At 52.1% G+C, this 18,723-nt stretch overlaps 1 protein-coding gene across 3 annotated transcripts in view; it reads left to right on the top strand.

Moving 5' to 3' along the window:
• Window positions 1-17,547, top strand: part of ACVR2B (activin A receptor type 2B) — a 39,636-nt gene extending 22,089 nt beyond the window's left edge. For 2 of the 3 annotated variants that reach the window (XM_037014153.2, XM_073223931.1), the window contains exons 2-11: window positions 3,768-3,975; window positions 4,313-4,422; window positions 4,573-4,724; window positions 4,805-4,948; window positions 5,398-5,541; window positions 5,672-5,820; window positions 6,954-7,068; window positions 7,803-7,941; window positions 8,196-8,326; window positions 9,762-17,547. In XM_037014153.2, the coding sequence (XP_036870048.2) occupies window positions 3,768-3,975; window positions 4,313-4,422; window positions 4,573-4,724; window positions 4,805-4,948; window positions 5,398-5,541; window positions 5,672-5,820; window positions 6,954-7,068; window positions 7,803-7,941; window positions 8,196-8,326; window positions 9,762-9,956 (1,487 nt within the window). In that variant the 3' untranslated portion in view covers window positions 9,957-17,547. The remainder of the gene's footprint in view (window positions 1-3,767; window positions 3,976-4,312; window positions 4,423-4,572; window positions 4,725-4,804; window positions 4,949-5,397; window positions 5,542-5,671; window positions 5,821-6,953; window positions 7,069-7,802; window positions 7,942-8,195; window positions 8,327-9,761) is intronic. The other variant, XM_073223932.1, reaches the window with a different exon arrangement.
• Window positions 17,548-18,723: the final 1,176 nt, after the last annotated feature.

Raw genomic sequence — 18,723 nt, forward strand, 5'->3', positions numbered from 1 at the left:
AAAGCTGTTTAGCTTTAGGGTCATTTCCATACAGTAATGCCTTTAACATATCATGTAAGACTGGCTTAGTGGTGGTGAATTCCTTCAACTTCTGTTTATCTGGCAATTGTTTAATCCTTGCTTCAAATTTAAATGATAATCTCATTGGGTAGAGGATTCTTGGTTGGCGGTCCTTCTGTTTCAGTGCATTAAATATATTATGCCACTCCCTTTTGGCCTGAAGAGTTTCTGCTGAGAAGAGTGACGTTATTTTTTACACTTATTGAATTTCTGAAATATTCATTTAAACAGCAACAGACAGTCAAGGGTGAGAAATTCAGGTGATGGAGGAAGGACAAGTGCCTGTGGAAGTGAAGTTTGTCTGGTCTCCCAGGTGAGAGAAGAGCTGACAGTTAAAGGGAAAGGTGGGAGGTGGCGATGTGCGGGAAGGCTGCGTGCACTCGAGGGCCTGCCCATGTGGTGTGACTGCAGCGGGGGAGGGAAGTGGAGGTGCCCAGCACCCTGTCTGTAGTCCAGCTTGGGGTCCTGGCCCCACCAGTCTCAGTCTCCAGGGATTCCCCCCACTATATTTGCTGCTGTGGGTGCCTCCAGGCTGGGAGAGGAGGTTTGGTGTCCTCTGGACTGGGTGCTTTGCATAATCTGGCTGCCAGCTGCTGCTGCAGGTGGCCAGGAGCCTGTGGACACTCAGTGCCAACCTGGGCCCTGGGCCCTGGTGTGCTTGCCCAGCCTTTGGTCATCCATGCTCCCTCCTGCGCTCGCCCTGCAGCTCCTCATGTCCTCCCCCTAAGCCTTAAGCCTTGATGAAGGGCCTGGCTGGGGTAAGCCAGCATGTACTCGTGCATGAGCCCCTTTGTGGATCCCAAGGCCCTGCCTGGAGAGTTGGGAGCCCACTGTAACTCCGGGAGAAAAATCTCGGGGCAAAATAGTTTTGAAACCAAAATCAGCCAAAGGGAGAAATAAAGTTAATAAACCCATTTATTTCTTACAAGTAGTCATCCCATCTCTGTCCTGACCAGGCTGCAGCAGAAGAGAGATCCACTCAACCTCTCCGGTCCAGATAAACCCTCGCATAACGTTGTGGTTGATATGTAGATGGACCACCTTTCTCCACCCCTTTAAACGCCTATTGATATGCAGATGCAGTAAAGCCAGGAGAGAGATTCTGGAAATATTGCAATTTTACCCACAGCTCACCCCTCCAGAAATCTTGCCTCACAATGTACACGTTCCCCATCTTTTGCAATGGTCCCTGTGTGAGAAAACTGGAGCATTGGAACCAGGCTAATAACAAAATAGCAACAGCAGTAAAATCATGATAATCCTCAAGCCGGAGGCTTCAGCTAGGTTCATAGTCCTATGCAGGTTAAGTCCATAGCTCACCCATTCCACAAAGTAGCTGAACAGGCAGGGAGTTCAGAGCAATCATCACGCTGGCAGCTGCAGCCAGGGGGTGCATCCAGGCCACAAGGGCTGTAGAAGAAAACCTTATGGGTGGTTAGATACATGTTTTAATGGCACCAGGGTAGGCAAATCTTGTCTGTCAGGTAGGATACATGCAAAAGAGTGGTCCTGTGATAGGACAGTGACAGGAATGGGACCTCGTCCTGGTCTAGTATACAAGACTTTCAACTCCTCTTCCTGTGGGGGTTACTGATGGGTCTATATGTAGGGCTGTGGGAGGCACGTGGCTGGCCACAATGCTAAGCCAAAACTTCCCGGTAAGATGCTCTTACCTTCCTGCCTTTTTGGTTACACTACCATCATCTTTGGGGGTCCCTCTGCTGTTACACCAGGAACACACAGGAGAACAGCTTTCAGGCCTTGTTCCCAAGGTGCCAGAAGAGCCAGCCATCGTCGGTCCACCTGTCAAAATGTCCAAGGCCACGTAGTCTCCAGGTTGTGGGACTCAGTCACACAATGCACTTCTGATGGAGTTCTGCTGACCTCTTCAAAGGTCAAAGGTAGGCCCCACTGACAGGCTATAGTCTACATTGTCTTCTGCCCTGGGCAGGCTGTGCTGCTAGCCAATGCACCTGGGCCAATGCACAGTGTTCAAGGCACTGCAGAGGCCCCAGCCATAGCCATCTTCAGTCACATGGACATCCAGCTCACAGAGCCCTGATGGGCCTGTCTCACTCAAAACCTTCATAGTCTTGACTGTCCATTTTGCAACAGCGGAGGTAAATGCACACGTTTCATGCCAGCCCCACCTGATGCCCTTTCATACCAAATGGCATAAGGGTTTCAGAATTTGTGCCAAGTGCAGAATAAACACTCTCCAGTAGCCTCTGGCCTCTAGGAGCTACCCATCACTGCAGGGAGATGCAGAAGGCAGAGTGACCAGACAATGGCCACTGCCATGGGGGGCCCCTTCTACCTACAGATAGTTGTCCTCCTGTGGCTGTACCGTGGGATAGCAGGCTCTTTGATCTTGGTGGCCACTGCTGGGGGTGGCGTGGAGGGTGAGGGAGGCCTTGGGTGTGCTGGACTCAGGGTGCCGTGCCCTCCTCTGGGGCTGGGGTGGGGTGTTTCACTCCTCCCTGCTCCAGCGGCCTTTCAGGCTGATGGTGAAGAGGCTCCTACTGCTGGTGGGCTGGCCAACCATTGTGGGGGTGACTGACCCCTCCATCTTCCTTGCTGGGGCAGGCATGAGTGTAGGGGAGACCAGCCAGGGGTGTTGTCTGGTCACCAGCCCACAGTTAGGCTGAGGAGTGTGGAGAAGAGAGCTGGGTACTTGGCGCCAGGTCCCTGTCAGTGTCTGTGTGGGGTTGGGAGCGAGGGTGATCACTGTGCTCCTACAGGAACGACAGCAGGGCACTCCCAAATGGTGTCAGGTCTGCAAGTCAGAACCTGTTTCCCGGGACCCTCCTCTAGCATCTCCTTCCTCCTTCCTGTCACAGGGCAGATTTCAGGGCTGGGACTGGGGGCTGCTCGGGAGGGAGGCGGAGAAAGTCTGATGTGGAGAACATTGAGGGCATCTGAAGGAGAGAACTGTTGGAGATGTGGTTGGGGGCATAGGTGTTCCCACATCTGCATGGCACTAGTGCGGGGCTAGAAGAAGCATGGGGGTGGATGGGCAATGGGCGGGCAACCCATAGGGTCTTCAGGGGTCAAGCCCGGCAGCGGGCTCATTTGTGCTGCTCAGCCACCTGCCAAGCCTCCTCCTGGGGTGCCAAGCCTCCTGGGGCGCATGATGCCCCATGGTGACCCTGGGGGCTGCACCCTGAGCTCACAGACCTGCTGCTTGGTGACCTTCTGCCCTGCCGAGCACCAGGTGTGGCACTGGGTGCAGAAAGGACACTGGAGAGCCCTTGCTTCCTATCCAGGCTGGACAAGGTGTGGGGGACATACTGGCCAGGTGTCTGTTGGGACTGGCAAGTGTGGGACGAGGCAGAGACACAGCCGCAGGAAGCCACCCCTCCTGGCTTTTCCAGCCGTGTTGTCTGGGGGCTGCATGAGAAGCCCTGGGACAGACAGCCAAAGCGGGCTGTGCCTCCATTCCAGGGGTGGGTCTGGGCTGGCCCAGAAGTGTACTTCCAGCAGAGCACGCCCTGGCCCTACACGCAGTGACGCTGATGTCCTGGGTTTTCAGGGTGCCTCAGGTAACTGCTGCTGCTGTGGAGAACTAACTGCTTCCCACGCAGGAGCACAGGGCCCTTCTGGGCACAGGGCTGTTTGCGTCCACCTCTGGCTCCCTCTGGTGGCCTGGGGCCTGGGGTGGGGGTAGCAGCACGGTGCTCACTCACGTTCTCTCCCTCTTGGCGTAGGCTCTGGGCGTGGGGAGGCCGAGACGCGGGAGTGTATCTACTACAACGCCAACTGGGAGCTTGAGCGCACCAACCAGAGTGGACTGGAGCGCTGCCAGGCTGAGCAGGACAAGCGGCTGCACTGCTATGCCTCCTGGCGCAACAGCTCGGGCACCATTGAGCTCGTCAAGAAGGGCTGCTGGCTGGACGACTTCAACTGTTACGACAGGTGACATCTGCTGGGCCCCTGCCCGTGGGGCCGTGTGGGTCTCGGGGTGCCTGGAACTGGCCCAGCCTGGCGTTTAAGGGAGGGAGGGGAAATGTGGGGGGCTCTGGAGACAGCTTGGACTCGTAGGGGTGGTGCTGGGGTCCCAGCCTTTCTGGAGCTGTGTCTGTCCTGCCCAGGTCCTGACGTGGCTCCTGGTGAGTGTTGACCCATGACTGCCCCTCCCAATTCTGGGTCCCACTGTAGGGGAGGTGGTTCACCCCAGGTGGTTTCCCATAGGGTTCTATGAGAGTCCTGCATCCCTCAGTGGAGGGGTGTCTGGAACACTGTGTGCCTTTAGGCAGGAGTGTGTGGCCACCGAGGAGAACCCCCAGGTGTACTTCTGCTGCTGCGAAGGCGACTTCTGCAACGAGCGCTTCACCCACTTACCAGAGGCTGGGGGCCCAGAAGGTGAGGGCAGGGGCCAGGCACAGGCCTCTCCTGGCCCCAGAGCTCCGAGCTCCTGGATTGGGTTGGGAGTGGATGCCGGGCTCTCTGGTCTGGTCCTGGAGGTGCATGGGTAGGCGGGCTGTGTGACTCAGGGCTCCGTGTGTCCCCCAGTCACGTACGAGCCACCCCCGACAGCCCCTACCCTGCTCACGGTGCTGGCCTACTCGCTGCTGCCCATTGGGGGCCTGTCCCTCATCGTCCTGCTGGCTTTCTGGACATACCGGCACCGCAAGCCCCCCTACGACCACGTGGACATCCACGAGGTGAGACGGCTGGCGTGGGCAGGGCAGGGCTAGAGGTGGGAGGTCAGGCCAGACCCTGTTAAGCCCTTCATCTCCCCCAGGAACCTGGACCTCCTCCTCCATCCCCTCTCGTGGGCCTGAAACCGCTGCAGCTGCTGGAGATCAAGGCTCGGGGTCGCTTTGGCTGTGTCTGGAAGGCACAGCTCATGAATGACTTTGTGGCTGTCAAGATCTTCCCGCTCCAGGTGCGTGTTTGAAGGGCTCCAGGTCATCCACCCCTGCTGTGGCCTGAGTTTTTTCCCACCCCAGGGTAATCCCAGGCAGCATATAGGTGGGATGGGCGGGAAGTGAGCCCCATTGGGGTGGGGAAATTTCATGGTAGGACCAGGGTAGGGCTTTCTAAAACCTTGATCCACTCTGGTTTTCAGGGTTTTGTGTTTGACATCAGGTTCTGCTCAGAGGCCCTGGACACTAGGCTACCCAAGCAGTTTTTGGGGATGCTTAGCAAAAGCTAGGCCCAGCTGTCTCTTCTGTTGGGTGATACTGGGCCACTCACTCCCTTCCCCGACCCTCAGTGGCCTGGTGTAAATTAGGTGCTGGTGACCTCAGGGTCTGGACTTCCACTTCTCTCTCTGTAGTGGAAGCTGGGGGGCGGCAGGTGGCTGCAGTGGGGTCAGCTGCGTTCTTGCCTCAGGACAAGCAGTCGTGGCAGAGTGAACGGGAAATCTTCAACACACCTGGCATGAAGCATGAGAATCTGCTGCAGTTCATCGCCGCTGAGAAACGGGGTTCCAACCTTGAGGTAGAGCTGTGGCTCATCACGGCTTTTCACGACAAGGTGAGCCATGTGTGGTGGACCCCCACGTGGGGTGGCCCAGTCCCCATGTGGCCCTCCGAGGGTGGGGTGGCTCGTCCCTGCAGCCTCCCGGGCTGGGCAGAGCCCACACCCAAGTTCTGTGTCTCCTCAGGGCTCCCTCACGGATCACCTCAAGGGGAACATCATCACGTGGAACGAGCTGTGTCACGTGGCAGAGACAATGTCAAGAGGCCTCTCGTACCTCCATGAGGACGTGCCCTGGTGCCGTGGCGAAGGCCATAAGCCGTCTATTGCCCACAGGTACTGGGGTCAGCAATGCCCTCCCTGTGCTGGGCCAGGTGCTGCAGGGTTGGAGGGTGAGAGCAGGCCCGGTACAGGGCTGTCCCAATTTCATAAGTGTGCTTAGCTGCGCTTAGCTTAGCTGCTTTCCGGGTGTGTGTCAGGCTGAGCCCTCAGCCTTGGCACCTGGCCATTCCCTACCTGCCCCGCACCCTGGATTCTGCAGGCCAGCAGACCAGTTTTCTGGTGCCCTCCAGTGGCCACACAAGGAAGTGCTGGCCCTGTTTGGGTTCGAGAGCGCTGGTTCAGCAGTTTTTGAACTTTCTGATCAGGATTCCTTTGTACTCTTAGAAAGGACTTCTGTATGTGTCACGTCTGTTGAGATTTGCGGCATCAGCCCACACATGTTCCATTAACTATCAGAGTGATGACATTTTGAGTAGTGTGTTGATGATGTGTAAGCTCAACTATATGCAATTGTCACTTTTATAGGTCAAAAGTAGTTGAATGTTGACTCTGCTGTGTGGTTCAGCCTAACAGTAATGCATAGTAAGTGTGCCTGGGTGGTTCTAAGCATTTGTGCCTATTAATCCCCTAGTTTAATCGACACAGCAAGGCAGAGCCAGGCTGAGGAGGAGGAGGCCCCAAGGAGTTCTGCTAGTGAGAGGAGGGGCTGAGTGCACAGGCCAGCCAGCACCCCTCGGGCCTGCACAGAAACCTGGGAACATTCTTTTAGACTTCTGTTCTCATGCACATCCAAACATTAAAAATTCTTCCCAGAAAATTTGCATCCCAGGCTGCTGTGCCTGCCCCAGCCCTCTAGGAATGCAGGCCTGGCCTTCGACCCTGTAGAGCCTGGGGTGGGATCAGCCCGGCCCCTGAGCCGGTGCTGCATTGCCGGCTTTGGCGGAGTGTTGCAGGGCTTCTCACACCAGTGTGTGTGGGGGGTGTTCTAAAGCTGCCTCCTTGTGCAGTTCCTGGATCCCCACTCTGGTGCAGACCCTGCTCCCAGACAGGGTGGGACAGGCTAGTCTGGGGTCTCTGGGGGCTGTAGGCATAGGCTCCAGCATCTAGGAGCCAAGGTGGGAAGGCAGGAGCAGGACAGCCTGGACCATGATGTTTGGCTTCATTTCTGGGATGTCTTGTCTCCACAGGGACTTCAAAAGCAAGAATGTGTTGCTGAAGAATGACCTCACGGCCGTTCTAGCTGACTTTGGTCTGGCTGTCCGATTTGAGCCAGGGAAGCCCCCGGGGGACACTCACGGGCAGGTAATGCACCTCATAGGTGCAAGGGGGCTGGCACAGGGTAGACACTGCCTTCTCTGGTTTGCTCTGCATCCCAGTGGTGCTCAGCTGGCATGGCACAAGGTGAGGGTCACCGTGTGAGCTCAGAGCTGTCTGACATCTCCAGGAACAATGTGGTCCTGTTACCCCAGGGAAGCAGGACCCAGAGGGCAGCGAAGCTTCCCAGGCCAGGCTCGCCCTTGGGGTTCTGGCCACTGGTCCTTGCAGTCTGTCTCTCTCTCTTCCTTTTTCAGTTGTAATTATTTAAACAAGGGCACACAGAGTGGTGTACTAAGAGTTCAACCCAAACATAGAAAAAGTAACCAAAAGTTAATCCTAAGCAAATCATCCTAAAAACAGTTGCTGTTACTATTTTTAGGCATTCTCCCCCTTTTAGTTTTGGTCTTAATCTTAATCAAATACACAGGCATATAGTCCATTGTGGTGTTGATGAGGTAGCAGACAGCAGTTCCACCGACAGATGACTGTCTCCAGTATGTGGTATTTTTAAAATTACCACTGAGGGTCACTTTGCCCCACAGCCTCCCATGACCTTTCTGTGAGTAGGCAAATCAAGGATTGCCAGTGTTGTCAGTGGTTTGCTCAGCATCCCAGGCCCGCCGTCCTGGTTCTGTCTGGTGCACAGGATGTAGCTCCTGTGTCCAGCTATGAGTGTGTTTGCATATAGCTAGTGACCTTGACCTCCTGTCCTGGCTTAGGTGGGCACGCGGCGGTACATGGCCCCTGAGGTGCTTGAGGGAGCCATCAACTTCCAGAGGGATGCCTTCCTGCGCATTGACATGTACGCCATGGGGCTAGTGCTGTGGGAGCTCGTGTCCCGCTGCGGGGCTGCAGATGGTGAGTGGGCAGGGTCCCAAGCTCCTGGGGGTGGGATGGGAGCGGCTCTGGATGGAGAGAAGGCAGGTGGGACTCCAGATCCTGGGGGGAGGGATGGAGAGTGGCCCAAATGGTGAGTGGGCAGAGGCCCCCAAGATCCTGGAGGTGGGATGGAAGTGGCTCAGATGGTGAATGGGTTGGGACCTGAGCTCCTGGGGTGGGGGTAGGATGGGGACCAATGGGCCTTGGACAGCCCGCCTGGCTCTCACCCCCAGGACCTGTGGATGAGTACATGCTGCCCTTTGAGGAAGAGATAGGCCAGCACCCATCACTGGAAGAGCTGCAGGAGGTGGTTGTGCACAAGAAGATGCGACCTGCCATTAAGGACCACTGGCTGAAGCACCCGGTGAGGGGTCTGGGTGGCAGGTGACTTCAGGAGCCCTTCCATGGGTAGCAGGAACCTGAGATCAAGGGAGTGTGGGGCAGACAGCTTGCCTCATGCCACAGGACAGCCCCCTTTTTCCCAGCCTGGTCAGTGGCCTCTTAGTGCATTGCCTCCCTCCTACCAGGGAAGTGTCTGGGGAGGCTTAGGGGTGTAGCCCTGGGGATGGCCCCATCAGGGCCCGGTTGCCCCTGTGTGCAGTGAGTTGCATCCCACCCCCAGGTCGCTCCAGTTTCTCCACTTGTGCAGTGGAGCCCACTAGCCCTGGGCCTGAAACCTCTGGGTTTGAATCGGAGATCTGCCAATCAATGGCTGAGTGACTTCTGGCAAACTGCTTTATTTCTCTGAGCCTTTTTCCTCTTCAACGTGCTAATAGATTTAATGAGTTAAATGCAAATTTCTTGGCAGGACACCCACCATGTAGATGCTTAATCTGGATTAACTCTGATGAAATACTGTCTGTTCTTTTCCTTCATCATTTTCTGGGCATGGGCTGAGCCGCGTGGCATCTGGGCTTTTTCAATCTGGGGTTACTGTGCAGAAGACCCCAGCCCCGAACTTTTTGTCTCCTGGAAGGATGCGTGCCTTTAGCTCCACTGAGCCCCTCCCTTTGCCCATCCCAGGGTGAATTCAGAACAAGCACAGCCCTGTGTCCCCTGGGGGCTAGCACTCCACCGTAACCTACCAGCAGGGGTCAACCTGTTGAGGCCGAGTTCCGCTGCCATGCTGCTTCCTGGACCCCAGGGCTGCACATAGAAGGCTGTGGTGTGGGCAGATGCCTGCTCCCCCTGCCGCAGACTTTCTCAGTCTCCCAGGGCTGGGGTCCAATTCCCTAATGCAGGGCCCAAGGTCCAAGAGGTCCTGGTAGGGCCTGGTGCTAAACAGCCCAGGGCACTCCTGGAGGTGGGCACTTGGCCTTCCTGGCTCCACACAGTTGAGTCAGCAAAGTGTCATGCTACCTTCCACAGGCTCTAGGGAGGGGTCCAGGGGGCTTTGCTGGGTGGGCTGGGATGACCCCTCCTCCGGTCCCCCCGGGACAGCACCGCTGTACTTCAGGCCCTTACCTGATTGGAGCTTGAAGTGAGATTCTGTTGGGGGGTCGCTGCTCCAAGGCAGACAGCTCTGTGTGCCCAGGGTGCACCTGAGTTTCTCCCTACCTCCCTTCGTAGCTGAGGCTGGGGCCGCTGGGGAGGCTGGTGGCCGCGTGCTGGTGACCGCTGGGAAGAAAGGCCCCAGTCCCTGCATTCCTCCATGCCCCTGCTCCTTGGCTTGCTGTTGGGGGCAGGACTCGTGGGCTTTGCCTGATCCTCAGGGACGTGATCAGGTTTGCTGTCCCCGTGCTCGCCGTCACTGGGGGCACTACAAGGGCATCCTTCTCCTCCCCTCCACCGTTGTGCAGGGCCTGGCCCAGCTCTGTGTGACCATTGAGGAGTGCTGGGACCATGATGCGGAGGCTCGGCTGTCTGCGGGCTGCGTGGAGGAGCGGGTGTCCCTGATCAGGAGGTCAGTCAACGGCACTACCTCGGACTGTCTTGTCTCCCTGGTGACCTCAGTCACCAATGTGGACCTGCCCCCTAAAGAGTCGAGCATCTAAGCCCAAGACTGGAGCGGATCTCCAGACCCAGCGGATCTGCAGAGGAAAGGAAAAGTTGTGCTTTTTTTTGGGATCCCGTAACACCAACAAACACATAAAATGCAGCTGCTGCTACTTTACCTTGACTTTTTATTATTATTATAATTATTATAATTATTATTATTAATATTATTTTTGGATTGGGTCAGTCTTTACCAGCACATTGCTCTACTGTATGGAAACAGCAGCCCGTCAGCAGGTGCTGAGGTGCTGAGCTGGAATGCAGAACCAGCGCCGAGCTGAAGGACCCTGGCCACCCCCTGGCCCTGCGGTCCGCTTTTCCCACTTTCTCTGTGTTTGTTGTCTCAAGGACACAAAGAAACCCATCTCCTGTCTTAGGAAACTTAATGCTGCAAACTCTGCCTAGAGGAGCCTTTGAAGACTGTTACACAAGGACACGCCTTCCTCAGGAGAGGATCCCCTCTGCCCTTGTCCCCCACTGTGTTTTCTCCCTTTGTGACAGTGAGCTTAAGAGACAGCAGATGTGTCTTTCACGGATTAGTGGTATTGTCCTGACCCAGCAGCACTAGGATGCCGCTGGTTTGGACTCTGCAGTGGGAAGGGGAGGACCGGCTGGGCTGGGGTTCGGGACTGAGCTGCACTGGATTCACACAGTCGGCGCGACACCCTCCACAGCGAGGCCACTTCTCAGGTAACCAGGAGTGGAGGGGAGAGGACGTGAGGAGGCTGAGCGTTACTGGCAACAGCGGCGTTTGGAGAAAGTCTGAGAGCAGGTGTGGCTCCGACCCACCTGCGGGTCCTGGCCAGGTTTCCCACTACTGTGGGCGTGGGCACAGGGCAAAACATCTTTTCTGCCCTATTTTGAAGTTAGGTAAGGGTGGAGATCATCATGTGGTACTGAGTACATACATTCTCTGAAAGACATGATGCTGTAAATATCTTTACGGAGGAAAAAGTTAAATGATTGCTTCCTCCTGGAGCAGTTCAGGGAGGTGCCCGCAGGGTGCCCTGCACAGCTGGGGAGGGGCCTTCTGGGGGGCCTGCCATGGCCTGCCTCTGTGAAGACCCCAAGGGCCTGGCAGCGCTGGCTGTGCCCTGTGTGGTGGCATTGTCCCTTTCTGTGGCTCGAGGACACAGCTTTCTCCAGACCCCGTGAAGAGGTGCATATTCTCAAGCCCGTTTCTCTGTTATGCCATACTTGCTCTAGTCAGTTGGTGAATGTTCCTGATGCTGCTGTTTCAATATTTGAATTTTTTTTTAATTTATGAAACATGCAAAATTTTTAAGACAAAACACACATACATCCACGTATACATACATGCTTTGCTACGTGGCTTCCGAGGTTTAAATTTTGAAAAGTAAAAGAATTAAAACTTCACGACCACAGACCACCTCAAACCAGAAATACCTCAGAATTTTTCTACTTGTGTAAGTTTTATTATATATTTTATTAGTTGTGTTGTCTTGTAGTAAGTATATTTTAGTGTAAGTTGGTTTTTATGATGGGAAAGTTTAAAAGAAATAGAGAAAAAGAAAAAACGGTTTGCATCTTCTAGGGAGTGCTGCCATCTTCGTTTGATTATGCCCCCCTGTAAATACCCATCATCAGCCGTGGGTCGGCCGTCGGTCCCAGGCTGGGCACTCATTGTCCTTGTTTGTGAAGGCTTTTCCTTCTGGTTTCTTCAGACCATTTTATTCAAAAACTGGATCTCTTAATCTTGAGGGCAAATTGACTTCAGTGAGAAGAGGAGAGGGACATCCCACCCTGAGCTCCTGGGAGATGTTCCCTCAGCTTGAGGGGTGTGTGCTCGTAATGACAAGTGATTCCACTTTAACTCGGTCAGACTGTGGTCCTTAGACCACATGAGGTAACCTTACCTGAGGCTTAACTTCGTGAGCAAATGAGCAGCATTGATAGCCAGGGACCTGAAGTCCCATCCGCACTGCAACTGGGCAGCCTGGTGCATGTGGGGCGGGGTCCCTGGGCTCACAGGTGCCCGGCTTCCCCACGGGTGCCACTCTGCCAGTTTGGGCACAGGCTGTGGCAGGAGGCATGTGTGCCCTGCTCTGGAAACTCAGTGGGTGCTGCATGGGTTGTGGTGTCAGCTGGCGAAGGTGGTTACAAGGACAGGTTTTGTTTCTGTGTTTTGGTAAGCTACATCGTCACTGTCTTTTTTTTAAAGTATTTTGTGCTGTGGTGTTTTTCTTCCCTCAGAATAATTTTTAACAGCAAAACAGGCCTTACAGCAGTTGCTTTTCTTCTCCACTTATTTCTTTGAGAAGCTTTAAAATATTTATTGAAAAGTGCCACATCTGATTTCTTTAGCTTTCTCCTTAGGCATTGCTGGGCATCTCTACTCTTCACCTTCAGAGGAAATGAACCGCTAGCGGACATAAGATGTAGCTAATTCAGGACAGGAACCATCAGACCACGGATCCTACCCATGTGGAACACTAACCCCCTGCCTCTCTGTGTGGTCTCACATTTCCTCTAGGTGATTTTTCTTTTGAGTAATGAGTTGATTCTCGGGAAAACAGGTGTTGGCCTGGTTGTGGAGGGCTGAGCTGCGGCCCTGGGGTGGGCCTGCTGGTCAGGACGTGGCACAGACAGGGAAGGCCTTCCTGGTGGCCTGCGTGCCTTTTTTCTGTGTGGGCTCCATCCCTTTGGGGCCTGGGCACCAGAATGAAGTGCCAGGCGACGGCACTGTGTGAACGGGGGAGAGTTCAGCAGCTGCCTTTTCCCTCATGCTGTGGTGAAAACACACCCAGGCAGCACTGTGGCTGCGGCTTCCCAAGGCATGCTGTGTGGCTGAGAGCCTGGGTGGGGCCGCCACCTCAGATGAAGGGTCTGTTTGCCGTCATGTATTCTTTGGGGCCTGAACCTCTACAGCTCTGGTTTGTGTTCATTGGGTTTAGGGCCTCTGCCTGTGCTCTTCTCCACAAAGTACTTCCATTTTGGGGGAGCTCAGATAACTTCCCCTTTGTCCCCCTGAGCTCTGTGGAAGCCTGGTGGGAATGAAGTCTGGCACCCTGTTCCATGCCCATGAAAAGAGGCTGCCCCGTGTGGGGTGGAAGGTGGCCAAGTGAGGGGACAGAAGCGTGGCCATAGACCCTTGCTCCTGTTTTCTAGTGCACTGCCATCCAGGCAGGCCCCTGGCTTGTGAAAGGCTTAGGGGGAGAAAGTGATCTTTCTGAAAACTCAGATCTGTTTAATCACTGTGGGAAGACATCCTCAGCCACAGAAATCTAGGAATGAGCAGGAGAAGGAGGAAGCAAGCAGGGCAGAGGCCACTGTGTCGGTCCATACAGAGAACTCTCAGTGGTGGAGGGGCCAGGGAAGTCCTTGGCATAGTCATTGGAGTATCCTGCAGCTGGCAGGGGCCAGGCTTTCTCCTGAGACCATTGGTCCTACCAGGAGTCCTTCTTTGGGTGAGTTACTCAAGGCGAGGGCTACAGATGGCCCATTCTTAGGAGAAAGGACTGCCTGGCTGTGAGGGGTCTGGTGCACATCAGTCCCTGTCGTTCAGCCTGGCCTTCCTGTTCTGGCCTCTTGGTTGCCAGTGGGTGTCTAAAGGGATCAGTCCTGCCTGGGGAGGGCTTCCCCAGGGGCACCAGCTGCATCTGACCTAGGATTCATCCTGTCTGGACTTCGGGGCATGTGTACAGAACAAGAAAGGACCTCTCCCAGCCTTGCACATCTTAGAGGCTCAAGCCCACCCCTGCCCTCCTTACATACTCTTAGCCAAGGGAAGGGTCTCTCATCTCCAGGCCACTGTGACAGTTCTCCCACTGTCCCCAGGATCAGGCCAGCCTTGTTATGGTTTGTCACGTCATGCTTTAGCCAGCAAAGCAAGTGCTCCTGCTGTTCTGCTCCCACCTTCTCTCTAGCTGGTACAGTCTTGCTCCCTGCTACCCTGGGTGCTTGGGCCGTGTGTGGTGTTTCCTGGGTGACAAGCCCGACTGTGTATGGTATGTCCACCATGTGTTGCGTGTGGCCCAGAAAGCTTGCCACGAGGGCAGGGAGGCGGAGGCGGCTGGCCCACCCAGGGCGAGAGGACTGAATGGCCCTTTGGCAGATAAAATTTCCCTTTCTTTCAATGCAGTGTGAAGTTCCCAGCACCTGTTGGTTGTATAAGGATTTGATGTTTTTTTAGTTATATAGTAAGCTTATGTGTGTAAGTTTTTAGACTTGGTACTAGAAGTCAACAGCCAGGCATTATTCCTGAGAAATTGACTCACTAGAAAAATATCTCCATTGGGAAGCATTTCCAGGAGTTAACTCAGTTTGATCCTCAGTCCCAGATATTGCAGTTGTTTGTTGAGTTCTTAATGGCTTATCACGGCCAGACCTGGTTTGAGAACTGATTCACATTTCAGGGGCCGTAAACTGCACCTTTCCAAGAACGCAGTGAATTTACTCTTTCACTCTCCTCATCCAGGGCGAGCAGCCAGGAAGGAAACAGGGCAAGATGGCTTTTCTCTGCATTTGGATGTCATGAATTCTCCTTGGTCAATGGATGTTTACAAAAGCTGAACTAATAAAATACTCAGCAGCTATCGTGTTCAGCTAGTAATAATGAGTTTAATTCTCTGTCAACAATTATGTTTTAGATAAAGAAGCAGGCCCAGTAATTCACTGATGAACTGTTTATCTTCTCAGTCTTGACTTGTAAACGTTTAATGAATTCAGGGTTATATGCATAGTTCTTTAAGATTCCTGGTAGTTGATTTGTAACCAGCAATCCACCTATGAATGTATCCCAAACCTTTAGAAGGCTTGGAAAAGTTTTTTAAGATAATGATTTAGTTTTGTAGCAAAAAAAAATTGAAGTTTAAAATGCTCCCCTGAGAAACTAATTCCGTTTACTCTGCTGCATTTTAAAAAGTTAGTGGGTCCAAGAGACTCATAAACTATCTTCACATAAAATTTCAAATTATCTAATGGGATATTTTGAATATTCCTGTCTTATACCCTTTTTGGGTATACTGTAAACTTTGGCTTGGACAAGATTTTGAATTTAAAAGATTTATCACCACTTAAATTTCTACCAAGCATTTACATTTTTGTGAGGGTATCTTCCTATGATGAAACAGGACCTTTTGATTGTGGTACCACATACCCCCCATGGTGCCAAGACCAGCGATACTGTATTTGCTCCTATGGCAGCTTGTAGAGATAACGCAAGTGGTTTTCCTCATGGATTAAAACTCATATTCCCTAAATGCCCATGTGTGGTGATGGGCCCTGTATTGCCCTTTCCTCCAGGAGTGTTTGGGGATTATCTGGGGCCTAGGCAATTCTGAGAACTATTACAAGCCAACTACAGGACACTAAGGAAATGGACACATGGGTCTGTGTGGATGCAGTGGGCTCTACAAATGTGGGCTCTTCTGGACATCTACAGAAAAGTTTTACATTCATTTGCATGCAAAGTTTACATTTTTTGAGCTCACAGGATGAAAAATATGATCCATTAACTCAATGTTGGACAGGTAAGGTTTTCTGCAAATGGAGTTGTGTCTAAAGTCCTGGGAGTTTCTGCTGTTTGTTGGGCATGGGCTCATCCCCCGACTTTCGGGGTCATGTCTGCATCAGAATGTTGTTAGGTAGCATTGTAAATAAAAGAATAGGTTATATCATAGAGATACAACCCTTGAAATTTTACTTTAAAAGTTCTATAGCTCTACATATATATTTAGTTATATCACCTGACAGATTCTTCTGCATAGTGTGGAGATTTTTTTATACCACAGATTATTTTTATAAAGTCTAGTGAGTTTGAATAAGAATGATTTTGTAATCTGAGTAATGAGCTTTACCTTTCAAGATAAACTTACACTGGAGGATGAGTGGCGTGGAGCTTTACTTAGCACTCACATGGCTTCTCGTGATACACTGGCAGATTGGAGTCCATTTTTGGGTCTTGCATGGCCGAAACTCCACTTGTGGTTGGGGACAGTGATGCGTTTGCTCAGCTCCTTGCAGAGTGGGAGGAGCGGGGCCCGGGAGAGGCAAGAGGAGCCTGCATTTGTGCTTCCTCCTGGGATTTCTTTGGAATAAAGGGTTCTGAGGTTAAAATTTAGTTCATAAGTTCCTGTGTTAGGATGTAGTAGCATGAGGGTGTTTGGGGGAACAGAACTTGCTTGGGGGCACAGATCGGAGCATGTTGGGACTAGAATCAGATTCAGGCTGTGGACATGTGACATGAGGATTTGGTGATTTGAATAATTACCAAACTGAGTTATCTAGGACCAAATTACCCAGTTTTCAGGACAGTTTCCAGTTGAGGAATTATTCGGCAAGGGGGAGGGTGGCCTGTGAGCACAGTGACAGGGCTGCCGGGCACACTCTGTCCCTTTTGGTTGGGGCTGTTGGGGTGGGCTTGTGGCTTCAGTCTAGGGGTCAGCCAGGAGCTCGTTGAGAGAGCTTAGAGCCCAGGGCCAGCAGGTGCCTTTCAACTGTCTGTACAGTTTTTCCTGCTCTTCCTGCAAAGGTCAGCATCTCTGCCACGGATGGAGGGTGGTCTTCATGTCAGCCTTGTTATTTTGGGGAAGAAGTGAATGGTCTCTTGGAAGAACTTTGTGGATGGGGACAGGGGAGGGAATAATGAGGCTGATTGTATCTGTAGTTGCCAGTCTTGAGTCCCTGTGGAAGGCTGTCCCCCAGGCCCCGCCTACTGAGTCTGTGGCTGCTGTGCTCAGGTGCACGGCCTGGGGCTGTTTCCTCAAGAGAATCCCTAAGGTGTCATTTAAAACCAGCTGTGCTTTTTATTCAGTCTGGCCTCAAGTTTTACACTTCACCCCTGTTGCTCTTGGAACCGACTGCGTTTCAGCAGATCTAGTAGCACTCCTGGAGCCGACCCATCATTCCTCTCCCTGCTCCCCATAAAGGGACATTTCTCTGCTCTCCAGCCACGTGTCTTGGAATGTAATTCTGTTGTGCCTTTGTTTTTGTCACCTGCCTACCCCCAAAAGCAACTGCTGTAAGCTTTTTTCTCCTGTCTTTTCTAGCCCAACCCCCTCCTTTCCCTTTTCCCAGCTGTTAATTTCTGGACGCAGTTTTGTGCTCCAGGTATTTAAAGAACCAGTTACCTCAGACCTCATGTGAACAGTGCCACCATCTGGGTCCTCTTGATCCTGCAGGCTTGTAACACACATGCAGGCACCCTGCCAAGTATGGGCACTTACTGTTTTAAAGTAAAAACTCTTCCCAAAGACTGAAAAGGGGCTTCTGGCAAGCTCTTCATGGCACTGTGGTGGGATGGGTCTAGCGTGTCATCGAATGGTGCTTCCTGTGTTCTTTGAATTCTGCCATTTTCAGTATTCTCATGTCTGGATAGGCAAAATAATTCAATTGGTTGGTTTTGCACACAAACTAGTTCCAAAGATGAGCTCTTTGTAACACATTTCCAGTCGCTAAAGCTCAAATGTAGAACATTCCTTTAAATGGCAGAGTTAAAACCCCACCGTCCACCACAGTGCACTTGGGAAGATGTCTGTAGCATATGTTGCTGTGAAATTAGGCCTTGTGAGACATGGCTATTTGTCATTTTGATGTATTTTAAATAAATATATATATATTTTTTAAAGAGCCTTTTTTACCAGTTCAAAAAGTTTAATTAACCAGCAGTCACCACATCTGAATTTTGTCTCTGGGGCGTAGATGGCAGGCCATGATTGAAAGTGACAACTCAGCCAGAGGAGCAGCCCGGGCCCCCTGCCTGGCTGCCCTGCTGACCGTGGGACCCCAAGGTCAGTGTGTTCCCAGTGGGTCAAGGCTCAGCCCTCACTGTTTGGTCTCTGCCCTGTTCAGCGGACTGTTGACTTCAGTCCTGCAAGTGTGTTAGCCCAAGTGGGGTTTTCTCAGAGCACTGCCATAAGGTAAGTGTATGTTTAGCCAAATAATTTCTCCATAAGGGAAAAATAGGCTCATCCAAATTTTACCAGCAATGACAGAGATGAGAGTTGGAAGATTAGGCAGCCTCTGGGTTTTGATTTGGAAAGTGTTCAGGTCATTGTTGAAGACTGTCTGAGAGCCAGCAATCACGCAGAGCTTCCGAGGGGACCTTGTCTGAAAGCATTAAGGCCTCCTTTGAGTGAGGAATTGTTAAAATGCCAGCGGCTCCCCCCACCATTTTTTTCTAGAATTCTGTAAAAACACAAAGAAAACTGAGTGGTACTTGAGAATTGAGGGTGAGGGTTACCGCAGATTAGAAACACTTCTAGATTTCAGTTCCACGACACAAATCCACACAATACCATTTTTCAACTGTACAAAAGAATCTGCTTATGAATTTGCCATGGTCTTAACCATAGTGTCAAAGGCCGAATTTTTCACCTGTTAATATTTTTCCACATTTGTCCTTGAATCTGATTAACTTCATATAGTACTGTAAATTTAACTTACATCGAGTTTGATGTCAGTTCTTGTGAAAAGAGCTTCTGCATGTAGCAGGCACACAGTTAAAGAACACAGCAGATTACACAATTTGCAGGACCAATTTTGGAACCAACAGAAAATGTCACCTCTCATTTGCCATCTTACATATCAGTTTTACCAGCTACTTCTAAATTTTTACATTTGTAAGGAAAAGAAGGAAAACCCTAAGACTTGTCTAACTTAGTGGAGAATGTGTGTGTTGGGTTTAGGATGGGTAGCAAAGTCTTACTGGGCTGTGTTATCTAACTTGTATATAAAAAACTGTAATTAAAAGTTTGGATTCACCTGTTTCTCACAGTTTAAAGCTATGAGTAATTGCAAACTCTG

Source organism: Manis javanica, chromosome 15 (assembly GCF_040802235.1).
Source record: "Manis javanica isolate MJ-LG chromosome 15, MJ_LKY, whole genome shotgun sequence".
Taxonomy (NCBI): Eukaryota; Metazoa; Chordata; class Mammalia; order Pholidota; family Manidae; genus Manis; species Manis javanica.